General features: G+C 37.8%; 1 protein-coding gene across 1 annotated transcript in view; it reads left to right on the top strand.

Annotated features, from left to right (window-relative positions):
* Positions 1 to 18,033, top strand: part of ITGA4 (integrin subunit alpha 4) — an 89,562-nt gene that overhangs the window by 35,963 nt on the left and 35,566 nt on the right. Inside the window, exons 12-15 of the mRNA XM_003921809.4 lie at positions 915 to 1,005; positions 1,583 to 1,628; positions 2,001 to 2,155; positions 11,030 to 11,184. Of these exons, the coding sequence (XP_003921858.1) occupies positions 915 to 1,005; positions 1,583 to 1,628; positions 2,001 to 2,155; positions 11,030 to 11,184 (447 nt within the window). The remainder of the gene's footprint in view (positions 1 to 914; positions 1,006 to 1,582; positions 1,629 to 2,000; positions 2,156 to 11,029; positions 11,185 to 18,033) is intronic.

The following is an 18,033-nucleotide window of genomic DNA, read 5'->3' as shown; positions in this document are numbered from 1 at the left end:
CATACATAAGATACTCTGGGTTTCTTTCACTGTTGAGTAGTAAGATGATAGCACTTTAATAAAGTCTCATGATCTCACTCTTACTTCACTTCTATATGTTGAAAACTCAGGGCATTTCAGTGTATAGAAAAAAATGACATTCATATGTAGAGAAAAGTTTTTCCTGTGATAGTTACATGGAAATATTAGCTGGTACAGTTATTTTTAATTAGGCAAAAATGAGCAAATCATTCTCTGTAGTTGACATGAAAAAATGTATTTGTCTCATAAAAATACTAATTTTCTTTGTATGGATATCAGCTTAATATTTATAAATCTATATATGAACACGCAATTAGATATATGGAATGGAAAGTACATATCTGGCTAGGGTTGTTCTTGTTAAAAAGTCAGCTTTTATGAAAAGCCTGAATCATAGTCTCCATTAAGTGATTATAGACATCTTGTTTTCCACATTACTTATTTAGTTATTCATGTTGGGCAAGTAAGTAAATACAGAGCCTGAAAAGACTTAAGGAGGTGAGGCATGGTTGTGTGCACCTGTAATCTCAACTACTTAGGAGGCTGAGCTGGGAAGACTGAACCCAGGAGTTCAAGCCCAGCCAGGGTGACATAGTGAGACCCCCATCTCTAAAAAGAGAGGGAGTCAGGCTATTTTAGCAAATCTGTACAACATAATTTTCCCTTTGCTCATAAAGTAAAGTAAATTTTTTTAGCCACAAAACAGATGTCACCTGTTCATTTCCAGCTGGAAAATTTTGTCACCCTTAGAAGTATTTGATTTAACTAAATTGCAATTTTGTTAGTAAGTGTGCCAAGACCTGCCTGGGAAAGGTCGTTATTTAACTGAATCATTGTTTCTCTGGTGTACTAGTATTCAAAAACTACTTCCACTCAACTTTACTATTTTTCAGAGAATTGAAGGACTTCACATCAGCAAATCATTAAGTATGTTTGGACAGTCTATATCAGGACAAATTGATGCAGATAATAATGGATATGTAGGTGAGTATAAAGTTTATCATAGTTTATAAATCAAAATAAGCTCTATTATAGATACTGCTTTATAGTAAAGTACATAAAACTAGTATGAAAGACTTTGTCTTGCTGATAATTTTTTCCATCATTTTTAAAGTTCTCTTGAATTCAAGGATGGGCCAGAAATGATCAAGTAATTCCTCACCTTAACAGTGTTAGCTGCTTAATGTTATAGTCTGTGTTTCTGAAAAAATGGAAACACTTATGAAAATCAAACATATGATGAGGAAAAAAAAGAATGTTTTTTTAATTGGAAAGGAAAAGGAAATTTGAATGTTTCTAGTACGAAATTGAATTTTGTTTCAGTAAACCTCTCTTTATCATAAAGTTTATGTTATATCATAATGGAGTGAATGTTGTACATGAATAGATTCAGAGAAAAGTGGAATGAATATTAAGATATTAGCATATATCCTCTAATCAATTTTCTGTAAATAGTGTTTTTATGTAGTCAAAGGTGATATGTAGTTAAGTATTTACGGCTGAAAAGTAATTCTCTTTGACTAATGATGATCATTAATCTGTGTTGTTTTTTATCCTACAGATGTAGCAGTTGGTTCTTTTCGTTCTGATTCTGCTGTATTGCTAAGGTAAGACTGATACATTTTACTGTTTAATGACAATTTGGTTTAACTGTAAATGATAGAAGGCATTGTTTAAAATCAGCAGTGATAATGACCTCATGATGTTCTATTGGTGTTCGGAAGTTTAATTATCGAACTTGAGGGTATTTTTTTCACCTTACATAGATATAATTAAATCATCAAAGTCAATGTTTTTAGACATTTAAATAAAATTTCTTTACCTCTGTTAACAGAAATTAGGGTAATTAGTATGTATACACGTAATAAGGAAGATTCATGAAATTACTTGATGAATGTAAACTCACAAAACAAATATAGTTATCTTCTTAAGGAAAAATAATTCTACAATTAACATTGTTAATTTTATTTCCTTCTTAGGACAAGACCTGTAGTAATTGTTGAAGCTTCTTTAAGCCACCCTGAGTCAGTAAATAGAACAAAATTTGACTGTGTTGAAAATGGATGGCCTTCTGTGTGCATGGATCTAACACTTTGTTTCTCATATAAGGGCAAAGAAGTTCCAGGTTACATTGGTGAGCATGCCCAACAGAATTAATGCTTGATGGTGTGCAGTTCACTCATTAATCCCACATTCCTGTTTGTAGCCCTCACTGGTTTTCACCAATGGAGCTCTTCTTGAGAGCAGGGGAGAGAAACCACCTGATGCATACTTTTCCTCTTCATCTGCCAGATTCTTGCTTTGTTCTAACCAATGAGTTGGGCACATTAGAAGGCTGTAGTTGTTTAGAGATTATGGCAAGAAGCAAGGGACATAGTATGACTTGCCATATTAGTTTAAGGAAAATCAACTGAGCTTAACCTGTAAAACTGCTTTCTTCATATTTTATCCTATTTCAATAATTAAAGAAAGCCAGGCATGGTAGCTCATGCCTATAATCCCAGCACTAAATGAGGCTGAGGCTGGATCCCAGGAGGTCCAGGCTACAGTGAGCTGTGATCACACCACTGCGTTCCGGGCTGGGCAATGGAGTGAGATCCTGTCTCAAAAAATTATAATCACAAAAATAAATATTAAAAAACAAAATAGACCTGATTCTAATCTCTATAAATAATACACCTGTTAATAATTTACTGACTACAAGTTCCTGAGAACCATACCCATTTCCCTATGTACAGGCAACTCTCACTTATCTGCTGTGAAGAAAGTATCATTGATACAGCTCATCCAAAATTGTGGTGGGGAATCCCAAATCATGTATAAGTGGTTTTATACATATTACATTTTTGCTAGCAGGTTAATGTTCCTAATTATGTTTATTTAGGCTAATATAAGAATAGTGAAACTAGCCTGTGGTAGAAGAAGAGCATAACTGGGATTAACATTTGGAGATTAATAATTCATAAAGTTTATGATCCCCTATTAGGACCTGCCAAGAATTTATTGTATTCATGACCCTGCAGGCTGCTGTCATGTAAACATCATGAAAGGCCCACATACCTATTAAATCATACCGTGGATATGTAATAGAGATCTTAGTATGTATTAGCTTGTAATGAAAGGTACACAGTGAGCCTGGTGTCTCTACTTTAGATGAGACTCACTTTTAATAGTGCCCTGGAAAAGTCATGGCCAGAGCTACAGTAATAAGAGCGTAGGCAAGCCTTCATCTAGTTATTGATTGGAAAATGGCAGTTTGAGAGCATGACATCAGAGTAAATTACACATTAACACAGACAAGCTGATGGATAATCTGAAAGACACACATTGAGTAGATGGGGCTCTTTCCCTTTATGTGAAACCAGTATTTCCTCTACTAACAATTCCATTGTGACCAGATATTTTTAAAAATAGTTGAAGACAAACATATAAAACCCATAAATAACCATCACATTATTAGAGAAACATACCTTATAATTATCATAAAATGACTCCTGGGAGAAACAATTCACATTAATTACCTAAATGCTTAATAAATCCAGGACATTTTGACTCTGAGAGTGGATTATTTTTCACCTCTTTTTTATTTACTCTTTTTCTGAACTCAGGGCAGTGAACTTGTAGACAGCTATTTTAGTTGCAGTGCTTTGTCTATGAGGTATTGAATCTCAGTTAAAATATTGCAATCCAGTTGGCTTGGACTTCATTATTTTCCAAATAGAAAAATGATCGAAGGATTTATTTGAAGTGTATAAAGAGAAATATAGATTTTATGTTTATGTTTCCTTGAAGTAAGTGGGTAAAATTCTTCTAGAAGTATAAGTCACTCCTAAAATAAAAATGAACATGTCAAGAATTATATAAATTCTTTAAACTATTATGAATTACTGCCTCTCTATAATGAGTCACACCTCAGCAGACTATTAGATTCAGCTTGCATCGCAAAGAACCCATTTAGATTCATGAAATTGTTCTCATTTTCTTGGTAAGATCTGGCTTGGAATTTTTTGTTTGCTTTTTTTTTTAAATTTTTTTTTAATATTTATTTATTTTTTTTAATTGCATTTTAGGTTTTGGGGTACATGTGATGAACATGCAAGATTGTTGCATAGGTACACACATGGCAGTGTGCTTTGCTGCCTTCCGTCCCCTCACCTGTATCTGTCATTTCTCCCCATGCTATCTCTTCCCACCTCCCCACCCCCCGCCCCTCCCCCATTTCCCCCCAACGGACCCCAGTGTGTAGTTCTCCCCTCCCTGTGTCCATGTGTTCTCATTGTTCAACACCCGCCTATGAGCGAGAATATACGGTGTTTGATTTTCTGCTCTTGTGTCAGTTTGCTGAGAATGATGGTTTCCAGGTTCATCCATGTCCCTACAAAGGACGTGAACTCATCGTTTTTGATGGCTGCATAATATTCCATGGTGTATATGTACCACATTTTCCCTATCCAGTCTATCATCGTTGGGCATTTGGGTTGGTTCCAGGTCTTTGCTATTGTAAACAGTGCTGCAATGAACATTCGTGTGCACGTGTCCTTGTAGTAGAATGATTTATAATCCTTTGGATATATAGCCAGTAATGGGATTGCTGGGTCAAATGGGATTTCTATTTTTAGGTCCTTGAGGAATCGCCACACTGTCTTCCACAATGGTTGAATTAATTTACATTCCCACCAACAGTGTAAAAGTGTTCCTATTTCTCCACATCCTCTCCAGCATCTGTTGTTTCCCGATTTTTTAATGATCGCCATTCTAACTGGTGTGAGATGGTATCTCAATGTGGTTTTGATTTGCATTTCTCTGATGACCAGTGATGATGAGCATTTTTTCATATGTTTGTTGGCCTCCTGTATGTCTTCTTTTGTAAAGTATCTGTTCATATCCTTCGCCCATTTTTGAATGGGCTTGTTTGTTTTTTTCTTGTAGATCTGCTTTAGTTCTTTGTAAATTCTGGATATCAGCCCCTTGTCAGATGGGTAGGCTGCAAAAATTTTTTCCCATTCTGTTGGTTGCTGATTCACTCTACTGACTGTTTCTTTTGCCGTGCAGAAGCTGTGGAGTTTGATTAGGTCCCATTTGTCTATATTGGCTTTTGTTGCCATTGCTTTTGGCGTTTCGGTCATGAAGTCCTTGCCTACACCTATGTCCTGAATGGTTTTGCCTAGATTTTCTTCTAAGGTTTTTATGGTATTAGGTCTGATGTTTAAGTCTTTAATCCATCTGGAGTTAATTTTGGTGTAAGGTGTCAGGAAGGGGTCCTGTTTCTGCTTTCTGCACATGGCTAGCCAGTTTTCCCAACACCATTTATTAAACAGGGGGTCCTTTCCCCATTGCTTGTTTTTGTCAGGTTTGTCGAAGATCAGATGGTTGTGGGTATGTTGTATTTCCTGTGAGGCCTCTGTTCTGTTCCATTGGTCTATATCTCTGTTTTGGTACCAGTACCATGCTGTTTTGATTACTGTAGCCTTGTAGTATAGTTTGAAGTCCGGTAGTGTGATGCCTCCTGCTTTGTTCTTTTTGCTTAGAATTGACTTGGCTATGCGGGCTCTCTTTTGGTTCCATATGAAGTTTAAGGTGTTTTTTTCCAGTTCTGTGAAGAAGGTCATTGGTAGCTTGATGGGAATAGCGTTGAATCTGTAAATTACTTTGGGCAGTATGGCCATTTTCACGATGTTGATTCTTCCTAACCATGAACATGGAATGTTTCTCCACCTGTTTGTATCCTCTCTTATTTCGTTGAGCAATGGCTTGTAGTTCTCCTTGAAGAGGTCCTTTACGTTCCTTGTTAGTTGTATTCCTAGGTACTTTATTCTCTTTGAAGCAATTGTGAATGGCAGTTCGTTCTTGATTTGGCTCTCTTGAAGTCTATTACTGGTGTATAGGAATGCTTGTGATTTTTGCACGTTGATTTTGTATCCTGAGACTTTGCTGAAGTTGTTTATCAGTTTCAGGAGATTTTGGGCTGAGATGATGGGGTCTTCCAGATATACAATCATGTCATCTGCAAATAGAGACAATTTGATTTCCTCCTTTCCAATTTGGATACGCTTTATTTCTTTTTCTTGCCTGATTGCTCTGGCTAGAACTTCCAGTACTATATTGAATAGGAGTGGTGAGAGAGGGCATCCTTGTCTAGTGCCAGATTTCAAAGGGAATGCTTCCACTTTTTGCCCATTCAGTATAATATTGGCTGTTGGTTTGTCGTAAATAGCTTTTATTGTTTTGAGATACGTTCCGTCAATACCTAGTTTATTGAGGGTTTTTAGCATAAAGGGTTGTTGAATTTTGTCAAAAGCCTTCTCTGCATCAATCGAGATAATCATGTGGTTTTTGTCTTTGGTTCTGTTTATGTGGTGAATTACGTTTATGGACTTGCGTATGTTGAACCAGCCTTGCATCCCCGGGATGAATCCTACTTGATCATGGTGGATGAGCTTTTTGATATGCTATTGCAATCGGTTTGCCAGTATTTTATTGAAGATTTTTGCATCTATGTTCATCATGGATATTGGCCTGAAATTTTCTTTTCTTGTTGAGTCTCTGCCGGGTTTTGGTATCAGGATGATGTTTGTCTCGTAAAATAATTTGGGAAGGATTCCCTCTTTTTGGATTGTCTGGAATAGTTTCAGAAGGAATGGTATCAGCTCCTCCTTGTATGTCTGGTAGAATTCAGCTGTGAACCCATCTGGACCTGGGCTTTTTTTGGGTGGTAGGCTCTTTATTGCTGCCTCGACTTCAGACCATGTTATTGGTCTATTCAGGGTTTTGGCTTCTTCCAGGTTTAGGCTTGGGAGGTTGCAGGTGTCCAGGAATTTATCCATTTCTTCCAGGTTTACTAGTTTATGTGCATAGAGTTGTTTGTAATAATCTCTGATGATGGTTTGGATTTCTGTGGAATCTGTGGTGATATCACCTTTATCGTTTTTTATTGCATCAATTTGGTTATTCTCTCTTTTCTTTTTTATTAATCTGGCTAGTGGTCTGTCTATTTTGTTGATCTTTTCAAAAAACCAGCTCCTGGTTTTATTGATTTTTTGAAGAGTTTTTTGTGTCTCTATTTCCTTCAGTTCTGCTCTGATCTTAGTTATTTCCTGTCTTCTGCTAGATTTTCAGTTTTTTTGATCTTGCTCCTCTAGCTCTTTCAATTTTGATGATAGGGTGTCAGTTTTAGATCTCTCCTTTCTTCTCATGTGGGCACTCATTGCTATATATTTTCCTCTAGAGACTGCTTTAAATGTGTCCCAGAGATTCTGGTATGTTGTGTCTTCGTTCTCATTGGTTTCGAAGAACATCTTTATTTCTGCCTTCATTTCATTGTTTATCCAGTCAACATTCAAGAGCAAGTTGTTCAGTTTCCATGAAGCTGTGCCGTTCTGAGTTAGTTTCTGCATTCTGAGTTCTAACTCGATTGCACTGTGGTCTGAGAGACTGTTTGTTATGATTTCTGTTGTTTTGCATTTGCTGAGGAGTGATTTATTGCCAATTATGTGGTCAATTTTAGAGTAGGTGTGATGTGGTGCTGAGAAGAATGTATATTCTGTGGATTTGGGGTAGAGAGTTCTGTAAATGTCTATTAGGTTTGCTTGTTCCAGGTCTGTATTCAGGTCCTGGATATCCTTGTTGATTTTTTGTCTGGTTGATCTGTCTAATATTGACAATGGGGTGTTAAAGTCTCCCACTATTATTGTGTGGGAGTCTAAGTCTCTTTGTAAGTCATTAAGAACTTGCCTTATGTATCTGGGTGCTTCTGTATTGGGTGCGTATATATTTAGGATCGTTAGCTCTTCTTGTTGCAGTGATCCTTTTACCATTATGTAATGTCCTTCTTTGTCTCTTTTGATCTTTGTTGCTTTAAAGTCTATTTTATCAGAGATGAGAATTGCAACTCCTGCCTTTTTTTGCTCTCCATTTGCTTGGTAGATCTTCCTCCATCCCTTTATTTTGAGCCTTTGTGTATCCTTGCATGTAAGATGGGTTTCCTGGATACAGCACACTGATGGGTTTTGGCTTTTTATCCAATTGGCCAGTCTGTGTCTTTTGATTGGGGCATTTAGTCCATTGACATTTAGGGATAGTATTGTTATGTGTGAATTTGATGCTGTCATTTTGATGCTACCTGGCTGTTTTGTTGGTTAGTTGATGCAGATTCTTGATTGTGTTGATGCTTTTTTACCATTTGGTGTGTTTTTGGAGTGGCTGGTACTGGTTGTTCCTTTATATGTGTAGAGCCTCTTTCAGGAGTTCTTGTAGAGCAGGTTTGGTGGTGATGAAATCTCTGAGTGCTTGCTTGTTCACAAAGGATTTTATTTTTCCTTCACTTATGAAGCTTAGTTTGGCTGGATAGGAGATTCTGGGTTGAAAGTTCTTTTCTTTAAGGATGTCGAATATTGGCCCCCAATCTCTTCTGGCTTGTAGGGTTTCTGCTGAGAGATCTGCTGTGAGTCTAATGGGCTTCTCTTTGTGGGTAACCCGACCTTTCTCTCTGGCTGCCCTTAGCATTTTCTCTTTCATTTCAACCCTGGTGAATCTGACGATTATGTGCCTTGGGGTTGCTCTTCTTGAGGAATATCTTTGTGGTGTTCTCTGTATTTCCTGGATTTGAATATTGGTCTGCATTGCTAGGTTAGGGAAGTTTTCCTGGATAATATCCTGAAGAGTATTTTCCAACTTGGATTCATTCTCTTCATCACATTCAGGTACACCTATCAGACGTAGATTAGGTCTTTTCACATAGTCCCACATTTCTTGAAGATTTTGTTCATTCCTTTTTGCGCTTTTTTCTCTGTTCTTGCCTTCTCTTTTTATTTCATTGAGTTGATCTTCGACCTCTGATATCCTTTCTTCTGCTTGGTCAATTCGGCTGTTGAAGCTTGTGCATGCTTCACGAAGTTCTCGTGTTGCGTTTTTCAGCTCCATCAATTCACTTATTACTCCTCTCTATGCTGTCCATTCTCGTCAGCAGTTCGTCCAATCTTTTTTCAAGGTTCCTATTTTCTTTGCGATGGGTTAGAACATTTTCTTTTAGCTCATTGTAGTTCCTTACTACCCACCTTCTGAAGTCTGATTCTGTCATTTCATCACCCTCCTTCTCCATCCGGTCTGGTTCCCTTGCTGGTGAGGAGTTGTGATCACTTTTAGGAGGAGAGGTGTTCTGGTTTCGGGAGTTTTCATCCTTTTTACGCTGGTTTCTTCCCATTTTTGTGGGTTTATCCACCTGTTGTCTGTCTCTGTCCCAGAGAGTTGGAGCTTTATGAGTTTCCGTTGCACTACTGCTGTTTTTGATTTTTCTTTCAGGTCGGACCCGCCCAGCTAGCAGCAGGCCTAGCCTCTGCCTGCCCGCAGGGGCTTTGCTGAGCTGCTGTGGGCTCTGCCCAGCTGCCCTGAGCTCTTCCCTGTAGTCCTTTTTATATGGGCGTAGTTAGAACTGTCTCAGCAGTGGTGGCCCCGCCTCTGTTATGGTAGACTCTCTCTGTTGTGGCAGGTTGCCTCGGCAACGGCGGGTTGCCTCGGCAATGGCAGCCTGCCTCCGTAGTGGTGGAGAGTCTCAGTAATGGCGGAAACCCCTCCCCCATGGAGCGGGACCGTCCCGGTTCAGCTGTGCTTGGTTTGAAGGGCTCAACCCAGAGGGTTTCCAATTACTGTTTTTGTTTTGGTTGTTGTTGGGGGTGGAGGGGTGGGACCAACCGAGCCTGATCACCTGGCTCCCTGACTCAGAGTCTTTTCTTTTAAGTTGAACGACCCCGCGTTCGGGTAGCTTGTTGAAAAGGCACCGGGATCTCCCGTGCTGCGACTCACGGAGTCGGCTCGAACTGTGGCGCCGGCTCCAGGTGGATTTTTTGCCTAGGAATCTCCTGGCCTGACTCGCTGTTTCAGATGAATGGGCAGCTCTGCCGTCTCAGGGCTCTGCTCGCCAGCTAAGAGGGCTCCCAGACCAGTGGCTTTTGTAGGGAGAACCGCAGCAACAGGGCGTGGTCACAGTAGCCGCGCGGGCGGAATCAGCCCCGCGGGGGCCAAAACAGCCGCACCGGCTGGTACTGAGACGCTGGAGACCCCTCTGCCTGGGTATCTCCTGGTCTGTGGGCAATAAGAGTTCGTCTGGAAATGCGGCGTCCACTCACCCTCTGCACTTTCACTGGGAGCTGAAGTCCTGAGCTGTTCTTAGGCGGCCATCTTCCCAGCATTCTGTTTGCTTTTAAAATTTTTCTTTTTTCTTTTTTTTCCCATTTGTCTCCTTTTTTTTTTTTTTTTTTTTTTTTAAACTAACTTGGAGATCTTCATGGGCAGATGAATATTTATTATGTCAGATTTGAAATAAAGCCTGCCAAACCACTAGAATATTTATTGAGAGAATTTTTTTAATTGCACAAAATAACACTGGAAGGTCAAACTAGAAACCAATGAAACACAGAGGAAGAACAGATAATCCGGGCATTAAGACTGGAAAGAAGACATTTTTTGAGAAAACCATATTTATAGATTTGACTTAACCATGTATTCATGTATATAAAAAAGCAGCCTTCAAATCAGAAACAAACAAATGAGTCTTAAATATGAAAAGAAATTAGACATATAAAATTAGTCATGTAACTGCATAAAATAGAAAACACAATACTGTGTCTATACTTCCTTAGTCGATGTTCTGAGGACAAAAGGACTCCAGAGGAATCCGAAACTTTATGCAAGACTTTTATGAGCAACAACTTTTTTATTTTTGTTATTTTTATTTATAGAAGGATTAGGCAAATAACTAAAGATTTTAATGTTAATGGAAACCTTGAGGTAGAAGAAAGTTTGTAAACCTTTGTTTATAAAAGCAATTTTTAAAATTTGTATGTTAATTGTTACCTCTTTTATATTTCAGGTTAGTTTTTAAAAAGCTGTTTAATAAAGAGAATTCCAGATACTAATATTTCCAGTAGTCTGTGTAACTTTGACTATTATCACTTCAAAAATAACAATAGATGCATTTAGGTAGTTAGATTAATGCAATTTTCTATTTTTGCAGTTTTGTTTTATAACATGAGTTTGGATGTGAACAGAAAGGCAGAGTCTTCATCAAGATTCTATTTTTCTTCTAATGGAACTTCTGATGTGATCACAAGAAGCATACAGGTGTCCAACAGAGTAGCTACCTGTAGAACACATCAAGCGTTTATGCGGGTAATGTAAAGTATTTTTTTTATTAATACATATGTGAACTTCAACATTGCCAACAGAGAGCAGCTTATTGTATTGGTATCTTGTTATAAAATTTAGACAAAAGCAACTGTTACCGACCCCTAACTATGACCTGTTGTTCCAGTTAAAGTATTGGACAACCTCAATCCAAGTGATTCAGAGTTGTTTTATTGTAGCATCCTTTTTCACATTTATCACATTTGACCTCATCATTTGAAAACACTGCCTTCTCCTTTCTAAAATTTCAGTTTGCCTACCCCTGTTTATCTATTTGCCTGAAATGTACATCTTCAGTAGCTCTGAGCCTCAAATCTATTTCATGGTACATTTTGAGGGGGTGGGTCGGTGGGGCAGGGAAGTTAGTTTGCTTTTCCTATGACTCCAACAAAGCAGAATCCAACATGACTGCTTCTGGATTATGTCTTTGTCTCCACGCCAGCTTTGTCAGTGATGTCAGTGGGAACTTGCTCAGTTGTAGCATGGTGGGGATCATCTGTGGGCCAGGACGACAGCTCTCATGATGGTTTGGGGTATGTCCTGCCAAAGCACAGCCAATTTCATGTTTCTTTTATTAAAACACTCATTCCCAAACTGATCGTCGCACTCCTCACATTGGTCAAATTTTATCATATGAAGCTGTGCCAGGTCTTTTTCATTAGGGAATGGTGTACTTCATCAGAAAATCTATTGTCACAAAAAGCCAAACTATTCCCAGGAGCCCTTTCTGGGATTTCAAATAGTTGCTTCAGCTTAGGGCTTAATTTTCCCTTAGATACTTATTCCAAGCAAATGCAAGCAAGCATCAAGACTCCAATACGCTATTAAATGCTAAGAGCAATAATCCCCATGCTATTTCCTCATTTCCCTTAACAGTTTTTATTGTTGTACTAAAATAAAGCTATTAGATGGTTCAGAGCCAAAAGTATAGAATATTAATGTAACCATCATTTATGTGGTAGGAATTAAAGAGGTTCTTTTTTTCATACTTCGTAGATGTTGTTTTATTTACCTTAGTCAATTGTAGAGACAAATATTGAGACCCTTTTAAAGGGACTAGAAAGGCCAACATTAGATATTCACAAAGAAATACATTGTGTTAAATTTGTAAAAGTGATCTGGTTTATTCAGTTCTGTGTTTCTTGGCGTCATTCCTATAAATAAGGGATCATCAAAATTGTACACCTTTTTTGGAATAAACTTGTAGCAGAAATAATTAACAGAGGTAAGTGTTTTTCTGCATGTATATTTGTAGTATTACCGTGGTTTTGATGGTAGCAGGATTCAGCCATTACCTTTGTACCATATCGCAAATGTTAAATGATAGCATTTACTACTGGGATTGTACATAGCAGAGACCTTTTTTAAAATGGTTGTTTCCTTCAGTATCTTTTTCTCTTCCTAAGTTACCTCACTTGTGTTTGGAACACTTTTAAAACTCATATGTAGAAAGACATAAAGTTACTCCAACCTTCTCGTTTGTAACATACCCACACAGAGGACAAGAACCACAGTTGCAGCTACCCTGAACTTGAATTCTGTTAAGGATCTGTAGCTGTTACTTAGGAATATGTAGGAATGTAATGACTGTACTTTCCTACTTCCACCAGGGTGGTAGTCTAAGGCATTAGGAAACATTAATAGTCAAAAGGTTCTACAGTCTGAAAGAATAGGACAGCAACTTGAATTCTTTCATCTCCCCAATAATACCACAAAAGATGAACAGCTGTCAGGATGCCTGGGTTGTTCCTGTGTTCCATAAATGCATCCGGTACCAGGAGTGGGAGTGTTAACATATATGTCTATTTTATTTCTGCACTCTTTACAATGAAATGAAGTGACACTTGTTAATTGTGTACTTGGGCCCACAACCCTCACTTGTCGGAGGACTCCCTGCCTGTCTGATGGTTGGGGATGCTTTACTTAGATAGTTGTCCCTACTGACCATTTACTCAACTAATTTGAGGTTTAGTGAGTACCTATATTGTATCAAATTCTGTATATACTGGTGAATAAGACATAAAAAGATTACTACCCTCATGGAGCTTAGTCTACTGGGGCGAGACAAAAAATAATATGAAAATATACATTTTATAGTATTTTGGAAGATAAGGGTGACAAATGGAAAAGGAAGGCAGAGTACAGAAATGTGCAGTGCTGGAGAAGGAGTGGCATGTAAAATTGTAAATAAGATAGAGTAGGCTTCATTCAGAAAGTGATATCTGAGCAAAGACTTGAAGGTAGTAAGGAAGTTGCCCACACAGATGTCTAGGGCTGGTCATATGTTTAGGGTATCATAGCAACAACACCTGTTGGGCTTCTTAAAACACAAATTGCTGGCCCCCATCTAGAATCCCTGATTTAGTAGGTCTGCAGTGAGGCCTGAGAATTTGCATTTCTGCCAAGTTTCCAGGGGACACATACTTTGAGAACCCCTGGTCTAGGAGAAGAGTATTCTAGCAACAAAAGCTGAGTCAAAAGACCTAAGAATGTACCTGGTTATTTTAAAGGACAATGGGGAGGCAAGGATGGCCAGAAATGTAAGCAAAGGGATGAATGGTGGGAGGAGAGGTCATGGGGAAGCTGCGGCTTTTTCTCTGAAAGGAGGATCTATAACAGCATTTTGACAGAGAAGTCACATGATCTAACACAGCAGCACTGTAGCTGCCGTGCTGTGAATAGAATAGGAGATCAAGGGATCTCCTACACAGAGAAGAGGCTACTGCAGTAACGCAGGTGAGAGATGTTTCCAACAAAACTGGTGGCGGTAGATGTGGTAAGAAGTAGTTGAAGTCAGTTTGCTGACACCCAGTTTACAATTTGCTGACAGACTGGATGTTGGGCATTTGAGAAAGAGAGGCTCTATGATGACTCCAGGATCTTTAGCCTGAGCCACTAAGAGAATGTAGTTTTCATTAACTGAGACGCTATTGCAGAATACCTTTTGAGTAGAAAATTCTAGAGTTCAGTTGTGGGCCTGCTTAGCTAGAGAGACCTATTTTAAATGTAAATATCAACTAAGCCTTTGTATATTCTTCTGTTGAGGAGAGGCAGAGAACAGGAAAGGTAACTTAATGTATCTTTGGCATATGGATGGTATTTAAAGCTGTGTAAGATGGCTGAGATCAGAAGAAGGCCAGCGTCTGCACTCTGGGCCACTCACTACGTGAAGAGGTTGGCAAGAAGAGCCTGCAGAGGAGATGAGAAGGCTGAACCAGTAAGAAAGGAAGGAAGTCAACAGGGTGGTGTGTCCTGGAAGTGAAGCAAATAAAGGAAAGGGAGAAAGCATGATGATGTTTTTTATACTGCAGCTTGATCGAGTAAGATGAGGGCTGAAAACTCACCATTGGATTTACATTGTGGAGGCTGTTGGTGTTGGTGACAAAAGCATCTCAGACAAGTAACGGGGGAAAGAAGAGGAATCAAAAATGTTACAGGCTATTCTTTCACAAAGTTTTGGCCCAAAGGTGACCAAAGAAATGGAGTTTGTGGGTCAGTAGCTGAAGTGGAGTGAAGAGTTTTCTGGGTTTTTGTCTTTTAAGACAGGAGAAGCATTAGCATGTTTTTCTGCTGATAAGCATGCTCCAGTAGAGCGAAAAGCTTGGGATACATGTGACAGAGGAGAAGAACTGGAGCAAAATTCTTGAAGGCAAGAAGGGAAGGATTAAATGTACAAGTGAAAGGGTTGGTTCTAGATAGGCACGTGCCTGGTTCATCTGAGTATGTGCTTACAGATGCTGAGTAGATGTGGTGATGGAGACTATGGAAGTTCTCATCTGATTGTTTTAATATTCTCTGAACTAAAGCAAACTCATCAACCAGAGTAGGAATGGAGGAAGTGGTATTTGGAATTTGGGAAGAAGATGTAAAATAGTTTTCTAGGAGAATGTGAGAATAACAAAATAATACAGGATGGTTGTCAGATGGTGTTTAGGACCACTTGCACTCATAAAGTTGAGTGTAGCTTGTGTGGTGTGGTTTTTTCCCGTCATGTTCAATCTTACAGGCAGGAGTGGATGAAGAGTTACAATTAACCAGGGTTTTGGTTTGGTCAAGAGAATGAATTGAAGCAGGCTAAGGAGGGGGGCACACCAAGAGGGTAAGGGACCAGGAAAGAAATTTGCATTGGAGATCCCAGTAGGATCAATTGTTGGAATTGACTATTAAAGGGATCAAGCTGCAAAGATTTCATAGATATTATAAAATATAAAAGCCCTTGGAGACTTAAAGGTGAGGAAGAGGTTGAATTTTGCTTTTATTTTTGCTCACAATTCTTTGATTTCCTCATGCAAATGAAAGTCTTTAAACTTACTTTTACTTGCAAAATCTATTACATTCTTTGATGGTAGGGAATTTGGCTATCAAAAAAATTCCAGCTCTTAAGTTTATGTAAAACTCATGTTAAAAAAAATTCTTTTTTAATCACAATTTTTTAGTTTTATGCTAGAACTTCTTGGACTAGAAGTGACGTTTTTAGTAATCTAATAAGGATCTATATTAAGCTGGCATGTAGATTTTTGTTCTGGCATGTTATTTTTCTGAGGCTATGTGTTCATTTATCTAGTTGGTAAGGGAATCAGTTTTCTTAAGTCTAATCATAATTAAAATAGTATCACGTAGGTTTACTTGACTGGTAATTTTTTTCCTCATAAGACAAGGAAACATCTTTTTTTTTTCTTTAAAAAATATTGTTATTTTAGTTGATTATAATTATTCCAAGCTTTAATTTTTGCCATTAGAGCCATACAATTATTAGATTTTGCTAAAACAGAACAGAATTTAACTTTGAAAGTTCATAATGATGCTTCTATAATAGAAGGGAAATGGTTAATTTCATTTATACCTTTTAGTGTTTTATCTATTGAAATCCTCTTCTATTAGACATCACATTGTCCTCTATGGAAAGGTATTTCCCCATTCATGTAAGTATATGAAAATCTTTGTTTTTGCTTTATTTAAATATACAACTTGATGAAATTTTAGAGATTTCTTAAAACAAGGGATAATTTTGAGGCAATTTTAATTTAGAGAAACCCACATTGTAACTTGAAGCAGTTTTTAGAAATGTTAGAGCCGCCATGGTAGTGGAACTTTCCTTGAAATTTTGATGGATGATATCACTTGGATGATCTTGACGGAATCTCTGCATCAAAATACCCACTAATATTTGAGAAGAGAAGAGGGGTGCTACACTGGGATAACAAAAGAAGCAATAAGATTCCCTGTCTGTCTGCATTTCCAATAAGGCTAGAAATATTGGCTTAGTTGCTGAACGAAGAATGCCTGTCCCCAGAGATATTCTAGATTCAGTAAATTCAGTGGCCTTAGCATGTTCTATTAAAATCATGACATTAACCTACCTGTGTAGTAGATTAATTAGTTCTCTTCTTTCCCTTAATTGCTCAAATTTCTGAATTTTAGATTTCTGAAATACAGGCAGTTTATTTTGTTATGTAAATCTTTAGGTGACTTCTAAAACTCATCTTTTTTCCATAGTAATTTCAGGAAAACAAATGTATGTTTGATTAGTAAATATATGTTTGTATTTTTAAAATTTTATTTGCTTATATTGTTAAGCGATACATATACATAGTTTAATAAAATGTCATTTGTCCTAAGTAATTTTTTAACTATAGCACATTATGGACTGATTCATATATGCAGACATTTCTGCTGCAAAGCTGTCCAAGCAAACTGTAAAACTGTACAAGTATTTATGGTATTCCAGAAGTGAATGGTTTATTATAACATACGTTTATTAGATTGCAAGGTATTTGAGGCAGGATATTATCTTTTGCATATTTGTGTTCTTAGAGCTAGCACAATCCATTACATAAGGCAGAAACTTAACACATATTTAACAACTGTATGGATGCTATGTTCTTGGTGCTATTTAAAAATTCTATTAGAGAAAATCTGAGAATGTCCTATTGATAGAATGGTTAGGGCATTTGTCTTGGGGGTGCTGTCTTTTCTCAGGAAATTTTACTGCTACATGCCTGACTGTTTTCTACCACTTGAGCCAAGCCTACTAGATAAAGTGACTGTAATTATACAAGATGGTGATGGTTCAGGTACCAGTCTATGTCTTGGTCTCAGCTTCTCCTCCCCGACCCCTACACTGGCACCAGAGAGGTATTTCAAAAATCTAGTATTTCATTGCTTAAAATCTTCCTGTGTAAGAGCCTCCCCAGACCCTTTTATGTGTAGATTCAATAGTCCTGCTTCTTCTGTATTTGGGCATGCCTATATCACAATACTCAGGCTCACACTGTCTATGTGGATTTGTGGAACTTGCATTGTGATGGGTACTGACTTTCAGTTTTATATCCCTAGAGCCACCTTGAACACCGTAGACCAATGAATAGATATCTTCAAATATTTATTCCTGACATTATTTTTTATTTAGTGATATCTTATAAATGTTTTGGCCCCACCCTTTAAATAAATTAACAGGAGGACATGGGCCTGTTGCTCAGCTCTCAAGTTGTCCAGAAATACAGATTTCCATGAAAGTCAAGCAAGAAGACAGACGTTATGTAATTTCAGGCATGTGCTAATTTGCATGCTTGTGGGCACCCTATTTTATGTAATTGTCCATAAAAATGTGGCATGGAATCTTCATTATTTTTAATACACATAGCACATGCCCATCCAGATTTAAAAATTTAAGCAAATCTACTTTTTTACTCCCAAATATTTAATTAATCCCTTTAAGACATTTGTGATATTACAGCTTTTGTCCTTAGGTGGAGCTGTTAAAGTTAAATAAGTGTGAATATCTGTATGGTTTTGCAAGAGTACAGGTACATTTTATATATTGCAAGAAAAGCA

This window comes from Saimiri boliviensis, chromosome 5 (assembly GCF_048565385.1).
Source record: "Saimiri boliviensis isolate mSaiBol1 chromosome 5, mSaiBol1.pri, whole genome shotgun sequence".
Taxonomy (NCBI): Eukaryota; Metazoa; Chordata; class Mammalia; order Primates; family Cebidae; genus Saimiri; species Saimiri boliviensis.
This window is presented reverse-complemented; position numbering and strand designations above follow the sequence as displayed.